The sequence below is a fragment of the Oncorhynchus mykiss genome, chromosome 13, assembly GCF_013265735.2.
Source record: "Oncorhynchus mykiss isolate Arlee chromosome 13, USDA_OmykA_1.1, whole genome shotgun sequence".
Lineage (NCBI taxonomy): Eukaryota > Metazoa > Chordata > Actinopteri > Salmoniformes > Salmonidae > Oncorhynchus > Oncorhynchus mykiss.
In genome coordinates this window covers 70,951,247-70,968,746 of record NC_048577.1, presented here as the reverse complement: position 1 = coordinate 70,968,746, position 17,500 = coordinate 70,951,247, and the positions used below count along the sequence as shown (strand labels likewise).

General features: G+C 50.9%; 1 protein-coding gene across 1 annotated transcript in view; it reads left to right on the top strand.

Moving 5' to 3' along the window:
- The window catches only part of mrp1 (multidrug resistance protein 1), a gene marked incomplete in the record, with an annotated part of 82,717 nt that overhangs the window by 30,518 nt on the left and 34,699 nt on the right, over positions 1-17,500 (top strand). The window contains 4 exon segments of the mRNA NM_001168330.1: positions 1,037-1,246; positions 2,811-2,988; positions 3,282-3,443; positions 4,678-4,770. Of these exon segments, the coding sequence (NP_001161802.1) occupies positions 1,037-1,246; positions 2,811-2,988; positions 3,282-3,443; positions 4,678-4,770 (643 nt within the window).

Sequence of the window (17,500 nt, the reverse complement as noted above, 5' to 3'; positions counted from 1 at the left end):
ACACCACACCCTACACCCTACACTCCACACCCCACACACTACACACTACACACTACACCCTACACACCACACCCTACACCCTACACCCCACACCCCACACACTACACACTACACACTACACCCTACACACCACACCCTACACACTACACCCTACACACCACACCCTACACACTACAACCCACACACTACACACTACACACTACACCCTACACACCACACCCTACACACTACACCCTACACACCACACCCTACACACTACAACCCACACCCTACACACTACACCCTACACACCACACCCTACACCCTACACACCACACACACTACAACCCACACACTACACCCTACACACCACACCGTACACACTACACCCTACACACCACACCCTACACCCTAGACACTACACCCTACACACTACACACCAGATCACTACACAATAAATACTACACACCACACCCTACACACTACACCATACACACTACACCATACCCTACACCCTACACACCACATACCACACCCTACACAGAAACATACTACACACCACACCCTACACACTACACCCTACACCCTACACCATACACACCACACCCTACATACTACACACCACACCCTACACACTACACCCTACACCCTACACCATACACACCACATACTACACCCTACACACCACACCCTACACCCTACACACTACACCCTACACACTACACCCTACACACCACACCCTACACACTACACCCTACACACCACATACTACACCCTACACACTACACCCTACACACTACACCCTACAACCCACACCCTACACACTACACCCTACACACCACACCCTACACCCTACACACCACACCCTACACACTACACCCTACACACCACACACCACACACTACACCCTACACACTACAACCCACACCCTACACACACTACACCCTACACCCTACACACCACACCCTACACACTACACACCACACCCTACACACTACATACGGTGAGTCCTAAACTGACAGAACAGACCCAGCTGTTTAATATCTCCCTCCACCAGAAAGGAGGAGTGTAGTCTGTCTGGCTGCCGTCCTACAGGTCCCAAACTGACAGAACAAACCCAGCTGTTGAAGAAGCTGAGACAGGAACAGAACTCAGGGTTCTGTCTCTTCAGAGTTCTGGCTCGGAGCTTCGGACCTTTCTTCCTCAAAGGGACCCTCTTCCTCGTCTTCCACGACGCCTTCATGTTCTCCATACCACAGGTGCTCAGGTGAGACCCAGAGTGTGTGGACCCTGGTCAACGTTAGGACACTACGTTGACCCAGGAGAGAATGTGTGGACCCTGGTCAACGTTAGGACACTACGTTGACCCAGGAGAGAGTGTGTGGACCCTGGTCAACGTTAGGACACTACGTTGACCCAGGAGAGAGTGTGTGGACCCTGGTCAACGTTAGGACATCACAAACACATTGTTGCTCCTCACCCATTCTCTATTTTACATTTACCCACCCTACAAACCCTGTCTGAGTCCCAAATAACCCCCTAATTTACCCACCCTACAAACCCTGTCTGGGTCCCAAATAACACCCTAATTTACCCACCCTACAAACCCTGTCTGGGTCCCAAATAACACCCTAATTTACACACCCTACAAACCCTGTTTGAGTCCCAAATAACCCCCTAATTTACCCACCCTACAAACCCTGTCTGGGTCCCAAATAACCCCCTAATTTACCCACCCTACAAACCCTGTCTGGGTCCCAAATAACCCCTAATTTAACCACCCTACAAACCCTCTCTGGGTCCCAAATAACCCCCTAATTTACCCACCCTACAAAACCCTGTCTGGGTCCCAAATAACACCCTAATTTACCCACCCTACAAAACCCTCTCTGGGTCCCAATAACCCCCTAATTTACCCACCCTACAAAACCCTCTCTGGGTCCCAAATAACACCCTAATTTACCCACCCTACAAAACCCTCTCTGGGTCCCAAATAACACCCTAATTTACCCACCCTACAAAACCCTGTCTGCGTCTCAAATAACACCCTAATTTGCACACCCTACAAACCCTCTCTGGGTCCTAAATAACCCCCTAATTTACCCACCCTACAGAACCCTCTCTGAGTCCCAAATAGCACCCTAATTTACACACCCTACAGAACCCTACTGGGTCCCAAATAACCCCCTAATTTACACACCCTACAGAACCCTGTCTGGGTCCCAAATAGCCCCCTAATTTACACACCCTACATAACCCTACTGGGTCCCAAATAACACCCTAATTTACCCACCCTACAGAACCCTGTCTGGGTCCCAAATAGCCCCCTAATTTACACACCCTACAGAACCCTGTATGGGTCCCAAATAGCCCCCTAATTTACACACCCTACAGAACCCTCTCTGTGTCCCAAATAACCCCCTAATCTACACACCCTACAGAACCCTCTCTGGGTCCCAAATACCCCCCTAATTTACACACCCTACAGAACACTGTCTTGGTCCCAAATAGCCCCCTAATTTACACACCCTACAGAACCCTCTCTGGGTCCCAAATAGCCCCCTAATTTACACACCCTACAGAACCCTACTGGGTCCCAAATAACACCCTAATTTACACACCCTACAGAACCCTCTCTGGGTCCCAAATAGCACCCTGGTGCATCAGAACAGGTGTGTAGGAGTATACAGCCCAAATTATTTAAGTACATCTCAGTTTCTCAGTTTGTCTCTGGAACATAGCATCATGTAAAACCATGTTTTTTCTCCTCCCCCTCCAGCCTCCTCCTGGGGTTCATGTTTACCTTCCTGTTGTTCCTCCTCCCCCTCCAGCCTCCTCCTGGGGTTCATGCGTGACCAGGACAGCGACCTGTGGAAGGGCTTCATGTTTGCCTTCCTGTTGTTCCTCCTGTCCAGCCTCCAGTCCCTGTTCAACCATCAGTACATGTACTCCTGCTTCACCGTGGGAATGAGGGTGAAGACCGCTGTCATGGGCTTGGTCTACAGGAAGGTACGGAGAGAGAGAGAAAGAGACAACGAGAAGAGAGAGAGAGGATGGTTTTTTAATCATACCATTTTAGAAGCATTACAGTGTATTAATGGCAGCAAAGACTGAATGGAAATGATTTAATACAATTTGCACATTTCATACAGGAAGAAAACAACAAACGAATGATCAGACTACAACATACAAAGGGACGGGGGGGGACGGGGGGCGTCTCCTTTTAGGTGGTTAACACTCTAACACTGTCTGTCTGTCTGTCTGTCTGTCTGTCTCTCTCCCCTCCTCCCTCCCCCCTGTAGTCTCTAGTGATCAGCAGTGCAGCGCGGCAGTCCTGTACCGTGGGAGAGATTGTTAACCTGGTGTCAGCCGACACTCAGAAGCTCATGGACATGGTGGTGTATTTTAACGCTGTGTGGGTGGCGCCCATTGAGATAGCTCTCTGTCTCTACTTCCTGTGGCAGGTAGGTAGAACACACACTGTTGTTACCCCTCTCCTGCTCCCATTGAGATAGCTCTCTGTCTCTACTTCCTGTGGCAGGTAGGTAGAACACACACTGTTGTTACCCCTCTCCTGCTCCCATTGAGATAGCTCTCTGTCTCTACTTCCTGTGGCAGGTAGGTAGAACACACACTGTTGTTACCCCTCTCCTGCTCCCATTGAGATAGCTCTCTGTCTCTACTTCCTGTGGCAGGTAGGTAGAACACACACTGTTGTTACCCCTCCCCATGCTCCCATTGAGATAGCTCTCTGTCTCTACTTCCTGTGGCAGGTAGGTAGAACACACACTGTTGTTATCCCTCTCCTGCTCCCATTGAGATAGCTCTCTGTCTCTACTTCCTGTGGCAGGTAGGTAGAACACACACTGTTGTTACCCCTCTCCTGCTCCCATTGAGATAGCTCTCTGTCTCTACTTCCTGTGGCAGGTAGGTAGAACACACACTGTTGTTACCCCTCTCCTGCTCCCATTGAGATAGCTCTCTGTCTCTACTTCCTGTGGCAGGTAGGTAGAACACACACTGTTGTTACCCCTCTCCTGCTCCCATTGAGATAGCTCTCTGTCTCTACTTCCTGTGGCAGGTAGGTAGAACACACACTGTTGTTACCCCTCTCCTGCTCCCATTGAGATATCTCTCTGTCTCTACTTCCTGTGGCAGGTAGGTAGAACACACACTGTTGTTACCCCTCTCCTGCTCCCATTGAGATAGCTCTCTGTCTCTACTTCCTGTGGCAGGTAGGTAGAACACACACTGTTGTTACCCCTCTCCTGCTCCCATTGAGATAGCTCTCTGTCACTACTTCCTGTGGCAGGTAGGTAGAACACACACTGTTGTTACCCCACTCCTGCTCCCATTGAGATTGCTCTCTGTCTCTACTTCCTGTGGCAGGTAGGTAGAACACACACTGTTGTTACCCCTCTCCTGCTCCCATTGAGATATCTCTCTGTCTCTACTTCCTGTGGCAGGTAGGTAGAACACACACTGTTGTTACCCCTCTCCTGCTCCCATTGAGATAGCTCTCTGTCTCTACTTCCTGTGGCAGGTAGGTAGAACACACACTGTTGTTACCCCTCTCCTGCTCCCATTGAGATAGCTCTCTGTCACTACTTCCTGTGGCAGGTAGGTAGAACACACACTGTTGTTACCCCTCTCCTGCTCTCATTGAGATAGCTCTCTGTCCTCTCCTGTATCTAACAGCTTCTGGGTCCGTCAGCCCTAGCCGGCATCGCCACGGTGATCCTTATCTTTCCTCTCAACGGCTTCATCGCCAAGATGAGGAGCAAGCTGCAGGTCAGTTCACACACACACACACACACACACACACACACACACACACACACACACACACACACACACACACACACACACACACGTTTGTTTTACTATCCTCGTGATGACCAAACAGTTGATTCCCATTCCTAAATTTACCCTCTAGACTTAAACATATAGGTCACTTATCAGATGCTCTTATCCAGAGAGACTTACATTAGTGACTGAGTACATCTCCATTCTTACTGGTCCCCAGCGGGAATCAAACACACAACCCTGGTGTTGCAAGAGCAATGCTCTACCAGCTGAGTCACACGGGACCTCACCCCAACCCCTAACCCTGACCACAAACCCTAACCCTGACTCCTAACCCTGACTGCTGACCCCAACCCCTAACCCTGACTCCTAACCCCTAACCCCAACCCCTAACCCTGACTCCTAACACTGACTCCTGACCCCAACCCCTAACCCTGACTCCAACCCCTAACCCTGACCCCAAACCCTAACCCTGACTCCTAACCCTGACTTCTGACCCCAACCCCTAACCCTGACTCCTAACCCCTAACCCTGACCCCAACCCTGACTGCAACCCTTAACCCTGACCCCAACCCCTGACCCTAACCCCTAACCTTGACCCCAAACCCTAACCCCTAACCCCTAACCCTGACCCTAAACCCTAACCCCTAAACCCTAACCCTGAACCCAACCCCTAACCCTGACCCTGACCCTGACCCCTGACCCTGACCCTAACCCCTAACCCTGACCCTGACCCCCAACCCTAACCCCTAACCCCAACCCCTAACCCTGACTCCTGACACTGACTCCTGACCCCAACCCCTAACCCCAACTACTAACCCTGACTCCTCACCCTGACTCCTGACCCCAACCCCTAACCCTGACTCTTGACCCCAACTCATAACCCTGACTCCTAATCCCAACTCCTAACCCCTACTCCTGACCCCAACCCCTAACCCTGACTCCTGACCCCAACCCCTAACCCTGACTCCTGACCCCAACCTCTAACCCTGACTCCTGACCCCAACTCCTAACCCTGACTCCTAACCCCAACCCCTAACCCTGACTTCTGACCCCAACCCTGACTCCTGACCCTGACCCCAACCCCTGACCCTGACCCCAACCCTGACTCCTGACCCTGACCCCAACCCCTAACCCTAACTCCTGACCCTGACCCCAACTCCTGACCCTGACCCCAACCCCGACTCCTGACCCCAACCCCTAACCCTGACTCCTGACCCTGACCCCAACCCTGACTCCTGACTCCTGACCCTGACCCCAACCCCTAACCCTGACTCCTGACCCTGACCCCAACACCTAACCCTGACTCCTGACCCCAACCCCTAACCCTGACTCCTGACCCTGACCCCAACCCCTAACCCTGACTCCTGACCCCAACCCCTAACCCTGACTCCTGACCCTGACCCCAACCCTGACTCCTGACCCTGACTCCTGACCCTGACCCCAACCCCTAACCCTGACTCCTGACCACAACCCCTAACCCTGACTCCTGACCCTGACCCCAACCCCTAACCCTGACTCCTGACCCCTAACCCCTAACCCTGACTCCTGACCCTGACCCCAACCCCTAACCCTGACTTCTGACCACAACCCCTAACCCTGACTCCTGACCCCAACCCTAAATCCCTAAATCTAACCCATAACGCCTAAAATAGCCTTTTTCCTTGTGCGGACCGACAAAATGTTCCTTGTTTTACTATCCTTCCCTTCCTAGAAATGATGGTCCCCTCCTGGATAGTAAAAACAGAAACACTCACTCACTCACTCTCACACACACACACACACACACACACACACACACACACACACACACACACACACACACACACACACACACACACACACACACACACACACACACACACACACACACACACACACACACACACACACACACACACACACACACACAGACACACAGGCACAGACACACACACACACAGACACACAGGCACAGACACACACACACACAGACACACAGGCACAGACACACACACAGACACACAGACACACACACAGACACACAGACACACACACACAGACACACACACACACACACACACAGTAGAATACATCAATGTCCACGCAAAACAGAACCCAATAAAACCCAGGGATTCTCTCATTTATTTAGTCAGATAACTGATCGTTGGTAGTAACACTACTCCTACATATTATAAACAGACTCCCTGATCTCCTTAGTCCCCCTCAGGACCCTGTCAGAGACTCTCCTTAGTCCCCCTCAGGACCCTGTCAGAGACTCTCCTTAGTCACACGGGACCTCACCCCAACCCCTAACCCTGACCACAAACCCTAACCCTGACTCCTAACCCTGACTGCTGACCCCAACCCCTAACCCTGACTCCTAACCCCTAACCCCAACCCCTAACCCTGACTCCTAACACTGACTCCTGACCCCAACCCCTAACCCTGACTCCAACCCCTAACCCTGACCCCAAACCCTAACCCTGACTCCTAACCCTGACTTCTGACCCCAACCCCTAACCCTGACTCCTAACCCCTAACCCTGACCCCAACCCTGACTGCAACCCTTAACCCTGACCCCAACCCCTGACCCTAACCCCTAACCTTGACCCCAAACCCTAACCCCTAACCCCTAACCCTGACCCCAAACCCTAACCCCTAAACCCTAACCCTGAACCCAACCCCTAACCCTGACCCTGACCCTGACCCCTGACCCTGACCCTAACCCCTAACCCTGACCCTGACCCCCAACCCTAACCCCTAACCCCAACCCCTAACCCTGACTCCTGACACTGACTCCTGACCCCAACCCCTAACCCCAACTACTAACCCTGACTCCTCACCCTGACTCCTGACCCCAACCCCTAACCCTGACTCTTGACCCCAACTCATAACCCTGACTCCTAATCCCAACTCCTAACCCCTACTCCTGACCCCAACCCCTAACCCTGACTCCTGACCCCAACCCCTAACCCTGACTCCTGACCCCAACCTCTAACCCTGACTCCTGACCCCAACTCCTAACCCTGACTCCTAACCCCAACCCCTAACCCTGACTTCTGACCCCAACCCTGACTCCTGACCCTGACCCCAACCCCTGACCCTGACCCCAACCCTGACTCCTGACCCTGACCCCAACCCCTAACCCTAACTCCTGACCCTGACCCCAACTCCTGACCCTGACCCCAACCCCGACTCCTGACCCCAACCCCTAACCCTGACTCCTGACCCTGACCCCAACCCTGACTCCTGACTCCTGACCCTGACCCCAACCCCTAACCCTGACTCCTGACCCTGACCCCAACACCTAACCCTGACTCCTGACCCCAACCCCTAACCCTGACTCCTGACCCTGACCCCAACCCCTAACCCTGACTCCTGACCCCAACCCCTAACCCTGACTCCTGACCCTGACCCCAACCCTGACTCCTGACCCTGACTCCTGACCCTGACCCCAACCCCTAACCCTGACTCCTGACCACAACCCCTAACCCTGACTCCTGACCCTGACCCCAACCCCTAACCCTGACTCCTGACCCCTAACCCCTAACCCTGACTCCTGACCCTGACCCCAACCCCTAACCCTGACTTCTGACCACAACCCCTAACCCTGACTCCTGACCCCAACCCTAAATCCCTAAATCTAACCCATAACGCCTAAAATAGCCTTTTTCCTTGTGCGGACCGACAAAATGTTCCTTGTTTTACTATCCTTCCCTTCCTAGAAATGATGGTCCCCTCCTGGATAGTAAAAACAGAAACACTCACTCACTCACTCTCACACACACACACACACACACACACACACACACACACACACACACACACACACACACACACACACACACACACACACACACACACACACACACACACACACACACACACACACACACACAGACACACAGGCACAGACACACACACACACAGACACACAGGCACAGACACACACACACACAGACACACAGGCACAGACACACACACAGACACACAGACACACACACAGACACACAGACACAAACACACAGACACACACACACACACACACACAGTAGAATACATCAATGTCCACGCAAAACAGAACCCAATAAAACCCAGGGATTCTCTCATTTATTTAGTCAGATAACTGATCGTTGGTAGTAACACTACTCCTACATATTATAAACAGACTCCCTGATCTCCTTAGTCCCCCTCAGGACCCTGTCAGAGACTCTCCTTAGTCCCCCTCAGGACCCTGTCAGAGGCTCTCCTTAGTCCCCCTCAGGACCCTGTCAGAGGCTCTCCTTAGTCCCCCTCAGGACCCTGTCAGAGGCTCTCCTTAGTCCCCCTCAGGACCCTGTCAGAGGCTCTCCTTAGTCCCCCTCAGGACCCTGTCAGAGGCTCTCCTTAGTCCCCCTCAGGACCCTGTCAGAGACTCTCCTTAGTCCCCCTCAGGACCCTGTCAGAGGCTCTCCTTAGTCCCCCTCAGGACCCTGTCAGAGACTCTCCTTAGTCCCCCTCAGGACCCTGTCAGAGACTCTCCTTAGTCCCCCTCAGGACCCTGTCAGAGGCTCTCCTTAGTCCCCCTCAGGACCCTGTCAGAGGCTCTCCTTAGTCCCCCTCAGGACCCTGTCAGAGGCTCTCCTTAGTCCCCCTCAGGACCCTGTCAGAGGCTCTCCTTAGTCCCCCTCAGGACCCTGTCAGAGGCTCTCCTTAGTCCCCCTCAGGACCCTGTCAGAGACTCTTCTTAGTCCCCCTCAGGACCCTGTCAGAGACTCTCCTTAGTCCCCCTCAGGACCCTGTCAGAGGCTCTCCTTAGTCCCCCTCAGGACCCTGTCAGAGGCTCTCCTTAGTCCCCCTCAGGACCCTGTCAGAGGCTCTCCTTAGTCCCCCTCAGGACCCTGTCAGAGACTCTCCTTAGTCCCCCTCAGGACCCTGTCAGAGGCTCTCCTTAGTCCCCCTCAGGACCCTGTCAGAGACTCTCCTTAGTCCCCCTCAGGACCCTGTCAGAGACTCTCCTTAGTCCCCCTCAGTACCCTGTCAGAGACTCTCCTTAGTCCCCCTCAGGACCCTGTCAGAGGCTCTCCTTAGTCCCCCTCAGGACCCTGTCAGAGGCTCTCCTTAGTCCCCCTCAGGACCCTGTCAGAGGCTCTCCTTAGTCCCCCTCAGGACCCTGTCAGAGGCTCTCCTTAGTCCCCCTCAGGACCCTGTCAGAGACTCTCCTTAGTCCCCCTCAGGACCCTGTCAGAGACTCTCCTTAGTCCCCCTCAGGACCCTGTCAGAGACTCTCCTTAGTCCCCCTCAGGACCCTGTCAGAGACTCTCCTTAGTCCCCCTCAGGACCCTGTCAGAGACTTTCCTTAGTCCCCCTCAGGACCCTGTCAGAGACTCTCCTTAGTCCCCCTCAGGACCCTGTCAGAGACTTGATAAGCGGCTGATGATCAACTAATGTGACTTTACATGCACCATGTGTGGTTTCCATGGTTACACAGTAACTCATACAGCGCTGCTCTGATAGGCTGGGATGTGTTGTGAGGAAACAGGGCATCCAACCACACACTGCTCTGATAGGCTGGGATGTGTTGTGAGGAACCAGGGCATCCAACCACACACTGCTCTGATAGGCTGGGATGTGTTGTGAGGAACCAGGGCATCCAACCACACACTGCTCTGATAGGCTGGGATGTGTTGTGAGGAACCAGGGCATCCAACCACACACTGCTCTGATAGGCTGGGATGTGTTGTGAGGAACCAGGGCATCCAACCACACACTGCTCTGATAGGCTGGGATGTGTTGTGAGGAACCACACACTGCTCTGATAGGCTGGGATGTGTTGTGAGGAACCACACACTGCTCTGATAGGCTGGGATGTGTTGTGAGGAACCAGGGCATCCAACCACACACTGCTCTGATAGGCTGGGATGTGTTGTGAGGAACCAGGGCATCCAACCACACACTGCTCTGATAGGCTGGGATGTGTTGTGAGGAACCAGGGCATCCAACCACACACTGCTCTGATAGGCTGGGATGTGTTGTGAGGAAACAGGGCATCCAACCACACACTGCTCTGATAGGCTGGGATGTGTTGTGAGGAACCACACACTGCTCTGATAGGCTGGGATGTGTTGTGAGGAACCAGGGCATCCAACCACACACTGCTCTGATAGGCTGGGATGTGTTGTGAGGAAACAGGGCATCCAACCACACACTGCTCTGATAGGCTGGGATGTGTTGTGAGGAACCACACACTGCTCTGATAGGCTGGGATGTGTTGTGAGGAACCAGGGCATCCAACCACACACTGCTCTGATAGGCTGGGATGTGTTGTGAGGAACCAGGGCATCCAACCACACACTGCTCTGATAGGCTGGGATGTGTTGTGAGGAACCAGGGCATCCAACCACACACTGCTCTGATAGGCTGGGATGTGTTGTGAGGAAACAGGGCATCCAACCACACACTGCTCTGATAGGCTGGGATGTGTTGTGAGGAACCAGGGCATCCAACCACACACTGCTCTGATAGGCTGGGATGTGTTGTGAGGAACCACACACTGCTCTGATAGGCTGGGATGTGTTGTGAGGAACCAGGGCATCCAACCACACACTGCTCTGATAGGCTGGGATGTGTTGTGAGGAAACAGGGCATCCAACCACACACTGCTCTGATAGGCTGGGATGTGTTGTGAGGAACCACACACTGCTCTGATAGGCTGGGATGTGTTGTGAGGAACCAGGGCATCCAACCACACACTGCTCTGATAGGCTGGGATGTGTTGTGAGGAACCAGGGCATCCAACCACACACTGCTCTGATAGGCTGGGATGTGTTGTGAGGAACCAGGGCATCCAACCACACACTGCTCTGATAGGCTGGGATGTGTTGTGAGGAAACAGGGCATCCAACCACACACTGCTCTGATAGGCTGGGATGTGTTGTGAGGAACCAGGGCATCCAACCACACACTGCTCTGATAGGCTGGGATGTGTTGTGAGGAACCAGGGCATCCAACCACACACTGCTCTGATAGGCTGGGATGTGTTGTGAGGAAACAGGGCATCCAACCACACACTGCTCTGATAGGCTGGGATGTGTTGTGAGGAACCAGGGCATCCAACCACACACTGCTCTGATAGGCTGGGATGTGTTGTGAGGAACCAGGGCATCCAACCACACACTGCTCTGATAGGCTGGGATGTGTTGTGAGGAACCAGGGCATCCAACCACACACTGCTCTGATAGGCTGGGATGTGTTGTGAGGAACCAGGGCATCCAACCACACACTGCTCTGATAGGCTGGGATGTGTTGTGAGGAACCAGGGCATCCAACCACACACTGCTCTGATAGGCTGGGATGTGTTGTGAGGAAACAGGGCATCCAACCACACACTGCTCTGATAGGCTGGGATGTGTTGTGAGGAACCACACACTGCTCTGATAGGCTGGGATGTGTTGTGAGGAACCAGGGCATCCAACCACACACTGCTCTGATAGGCTGGGATGTGTTGTGAGGAAACAGGGCATCCAACCACACACTGCTCTGATAGGCTGGGATGTGTTGTGAGGAACCACACACTGCTCTGATAGGCTGGGATGTGTTGTGAGGAACCAGGGCATCCAACCACACACTGCTCTGATAGGCTGGGATGTGTTGTGAGGAACCAGGGCATCCAACCACACACTGCTCTGATAGGCTGGGATGTGTTGTGAGGAAACAGGGCATCCAACCACACACTGCTCTGATAGGCTGGGATGTGTTGTGAGGAACCAGGGCATCCAACCACACACTGCTCTGATAGGCTGGGATGTGTTGTGAGGAACCAGGGCATCCAACCACACACTGCTCTGATAGGCTGGGATGTGTTGTGAGGAACCAGGGCATCCAACCACACACTGCTCTGATAGGCTGGGATGTGTTGTGAGGAACCAGGGCATCCAACCACACACTGCTCTGATAGGCTGGGATGTGTTGTGAGGAACCAGGGCATCCAACTACACACTGCTCTGATAGGCTGGGATGTGTTGTGAGGAAACAGGGCATCCAACCACACACTGCTCTGATAGGCTGGGATGTGTTGTGAGGAAACAGGGCATCCAACCACACACTGCTCTGATAGGCTGGGATGTGTTGTGAGGAAACAGGGCATCCAACCACACACTGCTCTGATAGGCTGGGATGTGTTGTGAGGAAACAGGGCATCCAACCACACACTGCTCTGATAGGCTGGGATGTGTTGTGAGGAAACAGGGCATCCAACCACACACTGCTCTGATAGGCTGGGATGTGTTGTGAGGAAACAGGGCATCCAACCACACACTGCTCTGATAGGCTGGGATGTGTTGTGAGGAAACAGGGCATCCAACCACACACTGCCCTGATAGGCTGGGATGTGTTGTGAGGAAACAGGGCATCCAACCACACACTGCTCTGATAGGCTGGGATGTGTTGTGAGGAAACAGGGCATCCAACCACACACTGCCCTGATAGGCTGGGATGTGTTGTGAGGAAACAGGGCATCCAACCACACACTGCCCTGATAGGCTGGGATGTGTTGTGAGGAACCAGGGCATCCAACCACACACTGCTCTGATAGGCTGGGATGTGTTGTGAGGAACCAGGGCATCCAACCACACACTGCTCTGATAGGCTGGGATGTGTTGTGAGGAAACAGGGCATCCAACCACACACTGCTCTGATAGGCTGGGATGTGTTGTGAGGAACCAGGGCATCCAACCACACACTGCTCTGATAGGCTGGGATGTGTTGTGAGGAAACAGGGCATCCAACCACACACTGCTCTGATAGGCTGGGATGTGTTGTGAGGAAACAGGGCATCCAACCACACACTGCTCTGATAGGCTGGGATGTGTTGTGAGGAAACAGGGCATCCAACCACACACTGCTCTGATAGGCTGGGATGTGTTGTGAGGAACCAGGGCATCCAACCACACACTGCTCTGATAGGCTGGGATGTGTTGTGAGGAAACAGGGCATCCAACCACACACTGCTCTGATAGGCTGGGATGTGTTGTGAGGAAACAGGGCATCCAACCACACACTGCTCTGATAGGCTGGGATGTGTTGTGAGGAAACAGGGCATCCAACCACACACTGCTCTGATAGGCTGGGATGTGTTGTGAGGAAACAGGGCATCCAACCACACACTGCTCTGATAGGCTGGGATGTGTTGTGAGGAACCAGGGCATCCAACCACACACTGCTCTGATAGGCTGGGATGTGTTGTGAGGAACCAGGGCATCCAACCACACACTGCTCTGATAGGCTGGGATGTGTTGTGAGGAACCAGGGCATCCAACCACACACTGCTCTGATAGGCTGGGATGTGTTGTGAGGAACCAGGGCATCCAACCACACACTGCTCTTTGTCATTGTGTACTAACGCTGTTGTAATGTCCAGGCATGCTGACTTGTGTTCCCTGTGGCGTTATTAACCAGGCATGCTGACTTGTGTTCCCTGTGGCGTTATTAACCAGGCATGCTGACTTGTGTTCCCTGTGGCGTTATTAACCAGGCATGCTGACTTGTGTTCCCTGTGGCGTTATTAACCAGGCATGCTGACTTGTGTTCCCTGTGGCGTTATTAACCAGGCATGCTGACTTGTGTTCCCTGTGGCGTTATTAACCAGGCATGCTGACTTGTGTTCCCTGTGGCGTTATTAACCAGGCATGCTGACTTGTGTTCCCTGTGGCGTTATTAACCAGGCATGCTGACTTGTGTTCCCTGTGGCGTTATTAACCAGGCATGCTGACTTGTGTTCCCTGTGGCGTTATTAACCAGGCATGCTGACTTGTGTTCCCTGTGGCGTTATTAACCAGGCATGCTGACTTGTGTTCCCTGTGGCGTTATTAACCAGGCATGCTGACTTGTGTTCCCTGTGGCGTTATTAACCAGGCATGCTGACTTGTGTTCCCTGTGGCGTTATTAACCAGGCATGCTGACTTGTGTTCCCTGTGGCGTTATTAACCAGGCATGCTGACTTGTGTTCCCTGTGGCGTTATTAACCAGGCATGCTGACTTGTGTTCCCTGTGGCGTTATTAACCAGGCATGCTGACTTGTGTTCCCTGTGGCGTTATTACATCCTCTATGGCGTAAAACTGTACAGATGTAATTGACCTGATTTATCTAACCTCTCTTTAAAAAGGTAGTAGGTGGACAGTAAGTAGGTAAAGAAATAAAACAACAGTAAAAAGACAGGCTATATAGAGTAGAGAGGCTATAACAGTAGAGAGGTTATATAAAGTAGAGAGGATATAACAGTAGAGAGGCTATATACAGTAGAGAGGCTATATACAGTAGAGAGGCTATAACAGTAGAGAGGTTATATACAGTAGAGAGGCTATATACAGTAGAGAGGCTATATACAGTAGAGATGCTATATACAGTAGAGAGGCTATATACAGTAGTGAGGCTATATACAGTAGAGAGGTTATATACAGTAGAGAGGCTATATACAGTAGAGAGGCTATATACAGTAGAGAGGCTATATACAGTAGAGAGGCTATATACAGTAGAGAGGCTATATACAGTAGAGAGGCTATATACAGTAGAGAGCCTATATACAGTAGAGAGGCTATATACAGTAGAGAGGCTATATACAGTAGAGAGGCTATATACAGTAGTGAGACTATATACAGTAGAGAGGCTATAACAGTAGAGAGGCTATATACAGTAGAGAGGCTATATACAGTAGAGAGGTTATATACAGTAGAGAGGCTATATACAGTAGAGAGGCTATATACAGTAGAGAGGCTATATACAGTAGAGAGGCTATATACAGTAGAGAGGCTATATACAGTAGAGAGGCTATAACAGTAGAGAGGCTATATACAGTAGAGAGGCTATATACAGTAGAGAGGCTATATACAGTAGAGAGGCTATATACAGTAGAGAGGCTATATACAGTAGAGATGCTATATACAGTAGAGAGGCTATATACAGTAGTGAGGCTATATACAGTAGAGAGGTTATATACAGTAGAGAGGCTATATACAGTAGAGAGGCTATATACAGTAGAGAGGCTATATACAGTAGAGAGGCTATATACAGTAGAGAGGCTATATACAGTAGAGAGGCTATATACAGTAGAGAGGCTATAACAGTAGAGAGGTTATATACAGTAGAGAGGCTATATACAGTAGAGAGGCTATATACAGTAGAGAGGCTATATATAGTAGAGAGGCTATATACAGTAGAGAGGCTATATACAGTAGAGAGGCTATATACAGTAGAGAGGCTATATACAGTAGAGAGGCTATATACAGTAGAGAGGCTATATACAGTAGAGAGGCTATATACAGTAGAGAGGCTATATACAGTAGAGGCTATATACAGTAGAGGCTATATACAGTAGAGAGGCTATATACAGTAGAGAGGCTATATACAGTAGAGGCTATATACAGTAGAGAGGCTATATACAGTAGAGAGGCTATATACAGTAGAGAGGCTATATACAGTAGAGAGCCTATATACAGTAGAGAGGCTATATACAGTAGAGAGGCTATATACAGTAGAGAGGCTATATACAGTAGAGAGGCTATATACAGTAGAGAGGCTATATACAGTAGAGGCTATATACAGTAGAGGCTATATACAGTAGAGAGGCTATATACAGTAGAGAGACTATATACAGTAGAGAGGCTATATACAGTAGAGGCTATATACAGTAGAGAGGCTATATACAGTAGAGAGGCTATATACAGTAGAGAGGCTATATACAGTAGAGAGCCTATATACAGTAGAGAGGCTATATACAGTAGAGAGGCTATATACAGTAGAGAGGCTATATACAGTAGTGAGACTATATACAGTAGAGAGGCTATAACAGTAGAGAGGCTATATACAGTAGAGAGGCTATATACAGTAGAGAGGCTATAACAGTAGTGAGGCTATATACAGTAGAGAGGCTATATACAGTAGAGAGGCTATAACAGTAGAGAGGCTATATACAGTAGAGAGGCTATATACAGTAGAGAGGCTATATACAGTAGACAGGCTATATACAGTAGAGAGGCTATATACAGTAGAGAGGCTATATACAGTAGAGAGGCTATATACAGTAGTGAGGCTATATACAGTAGAGAGGCTATATACAGTAGAGAGGCTATATACAGTAGAAAGGCTATAACAGTAGACAGGCTATATACAGTAGAGAGGCTATATACAGTAGGGAGGCTATATACAGTAGAGAGGCTATATACAGTAGAGAGGCTATATACAGTAGAGAGGCTATATACAGTGGAGAGGCTATATACAGTGGAGAGGCTCTATACAGTAGAGAGGCTATATACAGTAGAGAGGCTATATACAGTAGAGAGGTTATATACAGTAGAGAGGCTATATACAGTGGAGAGGCTATATACAGTAGAGAGGCTATATACAGTAGAGAGGCTATATACAGTAGAGAGGCTATATACAGTAGAGAGGTTATATACAGTAGAGAGGCTATATACAGTGGAGAGGCTATATACAGTAGAGAGGCTCTATACAGTAGAGAGGCTATATACAGTGGAGAGGCTATATACAGTAGAGAGGCTATATACAGTAGAGAGACTATATACAGTAGAGAGGCTATATACAGTAGAGAGGCTATATACAGTGGAGAGGCTCTATACAGTAGAGAGGCTATATACAGTAGAGAGGCTATATACAGTAGAGAGGCTCTATACAGTAGAGAGGCTATATACAGTGGAGAGGCTATATACAGTAGAGAGGCTATATACAGTAGAGAGGCTA